This window comes from Limulus polyphemus, unplaced genomic scaffold (assembly GCF_000517525.1).
Source record: "Limulus polyphemus unplaced genomic scaffold, Limulus_polyphemus-2.1.2 Scaffold4671, whole genome shotgun sequence".
Classification (NCBI taxonomy): domain Eukaryota; kingdom Metazoa; phylum Arthropoda; class Merostomata; order Xiphosura; family Limulidae; genus Limulus; species Limulus polyphemus.
The window spans coordinates 59939-69430 of record NW_013670281.1 but is presented as its reverse complement, the minus strand read 5'-3'; the positions used below and the strand labels follow the sequence as shown (position 1 = coordinate 69430).

Sequence of the window (9492 nt, the reverse complement as noted above, 5' to 3'; positions counted from 1 at the left end):
TGTCAATATCTGTAATTTGAATTTCTAACTCGATCGAAACTATAGACTTAGTATTTAGACTTCACAAACATCTAATTTGAACCAGTGCTGCATTCAACATACTACATGACATAAAAAAAATCGATGTTTATCTGTGATTTTTTAATGTTTGCTTTTAAATTAAGAAATTAAGTAATATGTAGTAATAAAATTTTAATTATAATCTACAGTTTGATACCACACTTATTGACATAAATTCATGAAATAGTAGTTCAATAAAATTTTGAATGCGAATCAACAAACGAGATGACATGGCCTTTCACCATGATTCGTCTCAAAAGGGTTAAATGGTATGCATTTCTAGTTAGCCTTGGAATATACCACTACCAAGATCCTCAACAATCCCAGGGCCCCAGTGCAGCTGCCCCCCCCCCCTTCCATCATCAGCTCTAAAGGTACGATAGTCAGAGCTGGTAAGGGGTATCAAGAATGGTGACAGGAGGCAAGCTATATCCTGAAAAATAAAAGATAGCCAGATGATGAAAATAACATGTGATAAAAATATGTGAGGTAGTCCACATGCCAGCCTGCTTGATCTCTTCAAACAGATAATGATGGAAGTGAGTATCCAAAGATAAAGAAAGGTATTGAATTTGGTAAAAAGAGCCCTGGAAAAGTCAACAAGACTCCCAGTCCAAAGTATATATTAGACAGATCAGCTGTTGTAACCACTCCATGAGAGTGATGGGAGAAAGATCCCAGGTAGAAGAAGAGTTCCAAGGGATGAAGAGATGGGAATGGGAACCATGGAAAGAAGCAATGCAGGAAAAATAACAGCAAACCTGCTTAGAAAGGACAGAGAAGATGCTCCAGATTAGAATGAGAATAAAGACGAGCAATGAACAGAAGAGAGATATGGGTGAAAATGCAGTCCCCCTTACGAAATGCAAATGCTTTAGTGAAAAAGGCATGGTCAGTATAAAGAAGAATATAAGAGTAATGGAAAATAATAGGGGAAGCATCTATAACAGATATGTCTGACCTTCTATGGCTGCATTCAAAAAGGGAGTAAGAAATAGGTCTTAAGTGAAAGATGGTACAACAAACAAGAGGCTAAAGTTTCAAAAGGTAAAGCAATGGAGAACAAAATTCAGGCCCAAATCAGGAAGGACACGGAGGATGAAGAAGGTGAAAAGATCAAACAGAACAGAAAGGATATGCAAATATAATAAATGACAATAATGGGAAAATCAGAAAGTATTCGAAAATGCTGCCCTGTAACGAGCAATGGTTGAAAGGAATAAGTCTTGGTTGAACAGCCAAGTGAAAAACTAATAAATGTGAGGGACAGAAGGTTGTGAAGGAGAGAAGCCATTACATAGAAACCAACTAAGGAAAATGCATCATTTATGTTGATAGACAAGGAGGGGGGAAGAACAAGTGGAACAAAAAAGAAGGAAGGCTACACAGGAAAGTGCAGTGCATCTTGAAAGAGACTGGACAAAACACATGGGTGAAAATGGAGTGTTGATACTGCTGGATGTGAGAGGAAGGAACTTGGTTGAAGGAAGAGGGATTAGGACAAAGTAAGAGGAGAGAACTGTAGAAGGTTCAATAGGGGAAATCACGACTGAGCCAGCCAATATGGAGTGATCAGAAGGATTTGACATGAAGTGGTCTGAATAAGGGAAAGCACACCCAGAAGTCCACGTACCACGTGACACAGCAAAATCGATATTTAGCCTTTTTAGTTTCAAATTAAGAAACTAGCTAACTAATTTATAATACTAAATTTTGAATTATAATCTACAATTTGATACCAATAGTACTGACATACGTTTATAAAATAATAGTTAAATAAAATGTTGAATGTAAATTACAAATGTGATGAATTGCTACCTGACCCATACCTATCTCGATAGGGTTAATAAGCCCAGACCATGAGGCATTGCCCATTGAAGAGTAAGAAGGACGAAAACATTGTGTAGGGTTTGTTTGTTTGTTTGAAATTAAGCACAAAGCTACACAATGGGCTATCTATGCTCTGCCCACCACAGATAACGAAACCCGGTTTCTAATGTTGTAAGTCCACAGACATACCGCTGTGCCACTGGGGAGCCATTGTGTAGGGAATCCACTTTATCTGTGCATAGACCCCGGAATTCCTGACTGTTGGTATATGCATCCCATCCCTGAAGCAAGGCATTCATGAAGAGATGGAACTCTGGACAAGGTAGCAGTAGAAGAACCCATATCATAGCAGTGTCCCAATTTAACAATCCCTCGAGATCAAAGAATGATTCCAACTAAGGAAACTGGGGAAACCAGTGAATCGATGTTTATAATCTCTTGGTTGCATAAAGACCAATAAAAGGATCGCTTGTGTTCTTGTCCAAAAGGCACGAGGGATTCAAATGATGCCCACATTCTCAGAAAAGAGAGAACAATCCATACAGTGGGAGAAGGAGAGGTAAGTAAGAGCGTGGCATCCTATTCTATAACATTGAGCCAGATGAGAACCTGACTGAGAAACAAGATGAAAAATACCCAGACTGATGGCATATTGAATTGGAGCAAGATGTCTCAGTTCTAAAAGGGAAGTCTGCCTCGATTGTTTCTGAAAGTAGAATCAGGATGTGATGGTCTGACAGTTGACGAGATGGTGCCAGCAGTACCCAGTTATTCATGGAATGGTGTGTGCACAGTACAATGGAATGAAGGGGATGAGGAAATAAAACTCGTATGATATGGCAGAACCCATGTAAAGCCAATGTGACTCCAAAGGTTAAAACTCAGAATTGCAGTACCTGACCCTTGTGCACAACAGTAAAAAAATGAACACAGATTGAGGAATGAGTAACTTGTGAGACTTGGAGAATCCAGGCATTGATAGAGATGAGAAATATCGATAACTGGACACCAATCTCCTGTCGGCATAGGCCTATCAATGTACATGAATAAAAACTCTGATGAACTATCTCGACCCTCTCACTACCCCCAGACCAACCAAACTCAGAAAACCCTACAACTAGGTTTCCAAATCCCAAAGAACTGTAGGAGACAGATACCCTACAAGTTGGGAGGATAATAGTGGTGAAGAAGTGAACTGAATGACTCATTGTGACTCAAGGACATGCACTGCTCCTGGACCCATGGTTAAGGTTACCAAAGGTTGAATTTTAGAGTTGTGAGTCTGTAGACTTACTCTGTCCCAACAGGACATTGAAGTATTCATGTGAACTACAAACTCCGCCTTAGAACCCTGAAATTCGAGGACCAGATGTATTATTTGAGAGGCAAAAAATGCTTACACCTGGTGGTGGTAGGCTAAATCACGAAGTTCCGACAACGTATCAGATAAGGCCTATCTGTCCCTTCACGTAACTGAGAAGTAAACCTTTCCGCATGAACCACAATATCCGTGTATGGTAAAGAAACTAAAAATTTGCTTTCAGCCAACAAGTAAGGTGCAGTCTCAAAAGCAACTGGGAAAAAGCCTAAAACATCACACACTCAAAGAACCAACAGAAGAAAAACAAATCAAAGGCAGCTTATCCTAAAGTGGCCTCCTTTTCGTTTTTCATAGATCATTTAAAGACTGTATTGATTACCATTGATTGGAACAGCATTCTATGAGGTAAAGTTATTTTGTTAGAACAAAGCAACCCTGGGCCATCTGCCACATCCACCCTATGAAATGGAACCCTGAACCCCAGCACTGCAAGTATGTAAACTTACCACTGTCCCACAGGGGGACTGAAAATCCACTGCTTCATAAGTCCTAACAATAAAGCAACCACATATGGAGAGACAAAACAGATGAAGATAAACGTACCAAGGTTGAAAAGACAAGAGAATTTAGTGTCCATCGAAAATCATTCATAGGAACAATGGGTAGCCTTGGAAAGCAGGTGGATAGACAAGGGATAATTGTAGGAGAGTAATTATGATAAGACAAATACAAGAGAATTGGGGTGGGGAAAGGTGAAGAGAAGAGAAAGAATTGGAAACCCATGCCTGAATAACAGACTCAGAATTCTGAGAGTTAAGAAAGAGAAACTCAGCCCAATGGTAGGCCAAGGCATGTGTGTCCAGCAAATGATGAGGATGAGGCATACTGGCTCCAACACGAAGGTGAGAGGAAAATTGATCTGCATGTACCTGAGTATCTGGAAAAGAGGGAAAACTAAATAATCAGTAGCTGGGCCAAAATGTAGCAGGGAAGGGGAAGAATCATAGGACACAGGAAAAGTGGACAAAAAGTAACAAACTGGAGAAACCATATCCAAGAAGGATAAGATAAATCAGTGGCAGTGTATGGAGAAGGTGCAGTAAAAGGAGATGGAGGAAACTGGATCCTCAGGGAAAGGAATATCTGTCATCGGATAAGAAGACGGACCAGGCCACATGTAGGACTCCAACTCCAGATGCACTACAGCTGACACCTCCTTGACAGACAAAGAGGAGGCCAATACCACAGATTTTGGAAGTTTAGAGCTAAAGAAGGAAAAACAAGAATGGTGGTTAAGTTTTACAATTATCAATAAGTAAAAGGTTGGAGACTTCAACAAAAGGACAGGTGTACTTACAAAATAAGATGTCTTATAGATTAAAATACACATACTTGAAACTGTATGTTCAGACTGTGATCCACATTCTTTAATGCATCAGTGTAGTTGCCCTTCAGACATAAAAGTTGGGCCATATAGATATAATATAGACAGTATTCTTCTTTTGTCAAGGAAGGCAGTTGACGGGCTAGGGTTCTTTCAGCAAACTATCAATTTTAAATATATATATATATATATTCCTGAAATATGTAAACTAAAACATAATAAACTGTTTCTGTCTTTTTTTTGTCTTAAAGAATATGTATAAACCATACAATTTTCTATAATTAAAATAGTATTTTAATTACAAATATTAAAAAAAGTTTCAATTTTCTTTTTAAAACTTATTTTGTACATTTCAAATCTCCCAGTGTTGTTAGGAAATTTGAATAAAGATAAACCTGAAGCAACAACATTTTCCATATACTTTGGTAAGGAAACATTCATGGATACCATACAGCCCTAACACTAACCTTTTTTTCTATAGGACTTTTTAAGAGTTAAATGTACAAGATAAGATTCTAAGAAATTCCAGTTTTTTATAACTGTTGAAATTCATAATATTCATGAAGTAACACTTTGTGTCTACATCATCACTGATATTTCACCTTAGTAGAATCTCCTTTAAGCTTTGCATATATTTAAAAGTTTATTGAAATGATCACAGTTTGATAGATGAAACAATCAGCATGGTAACTTATTCTTATATCTTATGTTCACAAATGCAAGGACTTTTTATATATTATTAACATATACAAAACAGTTTTCATTTATCGTAAACTTACCAGAATCATGCAAGAATCCAACAACCATGGTACGCAGTAAAGGAATACAGTCTCTGAATTTTTTGTACATTCACTACCTGATGAAAAAACATCCAAATATATTTTTTATAAGAAGATTAGAATATAATGTTAGGAAAACTTTTAATGTAGTTCATTAAAACATTTCCTCGTTAAAGAAAAAGAAATAATTAAGTTTTTGAGTAAAGATTATTAGTTATTATACATAAATATGTATATGAATAATCCAAAGTTGAATTTTTTATATAATTTAAATAAAAAATAGTTTTATGGCAATCTTTTATTATTTTTTGGAAAATAATGACTGTTACACTCCAGATAATAGAAATAAAACTTATACTTCAACCACTAGATTTACAGTAGAATGCACTTGATGGTGATACATACACACACACGTATTATTAACAGTTTTATGACAGTACACTTCTAGTTAACCCTTTCCAGACTGAATATTTATGAGATTTTATTATCATTCAGTGCAACAGAAATAAACAGAGACTATGAACTTAGTAAGATACCATAATATAAATATGCATGATGTTAGAAAAACACGTAGGTTTAGGAAGTCTTGATAGAAATGAATAAAAACCTTATAACCCAAGCACTTTAAAAAGGTGGACTTTTCTTCTTCAGGGGCAAACTGGGAATATAAATATGAATACTGAGGTAATTATGGCAAAGCAACAAGTTGTTACAAACAATACTGTCTATGTGTATAATAAAGTTCTAAACAATTTCTTTGTTGAGACACAAGTATACTCCACAGTACAGTGACTGCACATAAAATGGGTGCAGTGGAAATTTCCTTCATATGTTAGTTGTGTGCCATCATACAAATTTCCATATTTGTACACACCTTCTGCTCTTGCAATCCTTTCATTACAAACCCTACAGTCATGAATGATTTCAGTGAACACTGGAAGGTGTTGTTCTATGTTATCCTGTCTCTGAGCATCATGTGGATCTCTAATTGATGGCTTATGATCTCATTTCCAAAATGTATTGCTGCCAATAAGCCTTTTACAATATTACTGTCATGCCACCTACTGTCAACAAAACTAACTATGCTCTTTCAAACTCAGCAAAAACTGTGACCAAACGAAGTCAGCAACTGCCAAAGAAAGTCAGTTAGGTCAAGATGTCATAAGTGAACTCATGGATAAAGAAATGGTTAGATTATTAATAAAGACTACTTACATTCTAAGCTCAATAGCCAATAAATGTTATTTTTATCAACTGTTTATTGCTAATTCATTCCTTGAACAAAGATCAGGCTAGCATTTCTATATCTGTTCAGGTGATCTTGATGGTAAATCTTGCCCTTGTAGATCCATGATTTATCAAGCTACCACAGAAAAGTACATCCTATTTGAACATAAAATGGTCCAACTGAATAAGTAAAAATGATAGTATTTTACAAGTGGTTCCCATAGCAAAAACCTTTTTCTTTGTAGTTCTTCTGTGTTTTATTCATAGATTTATTGGCATAAGAATTACTGCTCATGCTGAAACAGAATGGGTCCAATATCAGTGCCATTAGCATCAGTTCAAGTACACCAGAACAGAAATTACTCAGTTCAACCTATGACTCATCAAACAAAAGTTTATACTCTCATTTCCAGCATTCTGCTACATCATTCTGAACAGGAAAAAACTGGGTATACCATGCAAAGCTGGACATTTCTTCATCAACTATGGCTACTGAGGCTTAGCAAGATCTGCAGGGATACAATCTCTCAGTCAGCTATATGACCAAGAAACTTAAGCTATATTTAAGTTAAAACAACACACGACACTAAAATAGATACACAATTAAAAACATTTTAATTATGGTTAGTATATGAACACTAACACATTGACTCTACATGTTTGACGTTGCAACGTCATCTTCAGGAGTGAGTTGCAAGACATAATCATGTCTTATTTATACTTTTTTTTTGTTAAATGTGACCTACGTTTAAAATTCCCATGTGAACTATTTACAGAAGGTTTTTAATTGTGTATCTATTCTAACGTTGTGTGTTATTTATTATTTTAACATCATACACAAGTGCCAAGAAATAATACTGTATTTAAGTTAGTGCATTTCTTTAGCCTAAATTTGAATCTTGACTTCTTTAATTCTTTTGCCATTCAGAGGTTATTAAAGGATTTTACAAAAAAAATGTTCACACATGAGCACACCACTAATGTATATCAGACAACATTTCTCATCAAGACCATGAAGTACTCGTTCCAATAGTTTGTAAAATGTCTGGACAAAATGCAGAGTTCAAATGGCATGGCTTGAAAGAAAAACAAACTACTGATAAAAAGGAAGTCTTATGTCAGCAGGTGTGATATACAGAAAACTGAAACACTAGACACCTTCAATGTAACTAGACACTATTTTTTACATGATGAAGAAAGAATACACTCATGCGAGTAACTGAGTTGACTATATATATAAGTAAACAGACAATCTCAGAGTACCTTCTTCCTTTCTGAAGATAACTACTAGAAATTACAATGGGCCTTCTGTGAGTCTATAAGTTATCAAGTCTCAATACACCTGTCTAGTGGATGATGGCAGTCTACGAGGCAGTTACTTAATGGGACATCTATTATTGGTATCATTATGATGCTTAATGAGCAAAGTATGACTAGAATATCTGAACCTAGATATGGTCAGATATCTATCAGTTTGTTTTCTTAGTTGGAGCCAGGTTCATCCATCATTGCATGCAGTGTTCGAGTAGCTCATCAGTAGTTCCAGCACATAAATGTGGCACCATCTACAGCCTAATAAGAAGCTTGCATTTCACATTCGCAAAATATCCATACTTAATATTCCATTCACAGAGTCTCTTTCAGCTGTAGTAAGCTTCATTTTATAGTCTGTCCATCACTCACAGGACGAGCGTGTGTGTGTGGGTAAATATGGGTGTTTTGAATAAGGCCTGATACATTACTAGATGAGTGTGTGTTGTGTGTGGGTAAATTTGGGTGTTTTGAATAAGGCCTGATACATTACAAGATGATGAAATGTTCTAGCAGCTCCAACGTTACATGAATAATCATTACTTTTTAGAAACACTCATTGCAATATACTAGAATCACCTAGTCAGCACACTCACTCTAGCACATTTCTGTTCCCACTAAGTTCCAGCTCCATTATTAACCACAGGTAATCATTTATACTGATTAATCATATAATTTGCTCAGATCTATTTACAGGTTCATCATCTCGGCCTGTGTAGATGTAGAGTTGTAGATGTCAGAAGTGGTGGTAAGGGGGTCAAATATCATTGGACCCTCCACCAATATTTTGCTCACAACAGTTTATGTATTTAGTCTTTTTCCACGCACGTGGCTGACTTTGACAACAATATGAAAGTCGACTACAGTTTTTGGCAAGTTCTAAACATTATGCTGTTAGTAACTTTTTTTGCATGTATATAATATGTGTACTGGTTATTATATGAAACATTATTATTTGTATGACACTACAATTTGATAGTTCCCACCAAATAGTTTAATTTAATTGTTGAGTAACATTTTAAATTGTTTTCCACATTCCAACATGCCTGAGGGTTAAAAACTTCCAGTGTGGAAAATGTATTCAGTGGAGATATAAAATGTCAGCCTGATTAGTTGATTTTAACCTAATTAAGAAAAGGATTCAATGGGTCATTTGTGATAACCCTTCTCAAATATGCATGTGTTGAAAAGATCATATCATCCCCACCAATGTTATTACATGAAACAATTGGTGCTGTGGCAATATATGATATAATAAGTATATTCATATATTAACTACCTTCTTATTTTAATATAATGTTTTTTTGTAATTGGCCAGTTATTATGGTATGTGCAATTTTCACAGAATACAAGATGAAGAAAGTCATTAATTTGCTTTCCTTCTAGCTCCTTTGGTTACTTGTCCTTCATATATTAACTACCTTCTTATTTTAATATAATGTTGCGTCATCGAGATCACGTGACAATTCTCACGCTCTCTTGTTTCTAGAACTATCCCGTATCTTGGCGAATGGTCTAGTATTTACTAGTAGGGTAGGCTGGTATATATAAGAGGGGAAAACGTGATGCGGGAAGGTAAT

The 9492-nt window shown here is 36.0% G+C and overlaps 1 protein-coding gene across 1 annotated transcript in view; it reads right to left on the bottom strand.

Annotated features, from left to right (window-relative positions):
• The window catches only part of LOC111088893 (cilia- and flagella-associated protein 70-like), a gene marked incomplete at both ends in the record, with an annotated part of 72555 nt that overhangs the window by 6325 nt on the left and 56738 nt on the right, over nucleotides 1-9492 (bottom strand). The window contains 2 exons of the mRNA XM_022400124.1: nucleotides 4604-4756; nucleotides 5375-5451. Coding sequence (XP_022255832.1) covers nucleotides 4604-4756; nucleotides 5375-5451 — 230 coding nt within the window. The remainder of the gene's footprint in view (nucleotides 1-4603; nucleotides 4757-5374; nucleotides 5452-9492) is intronic.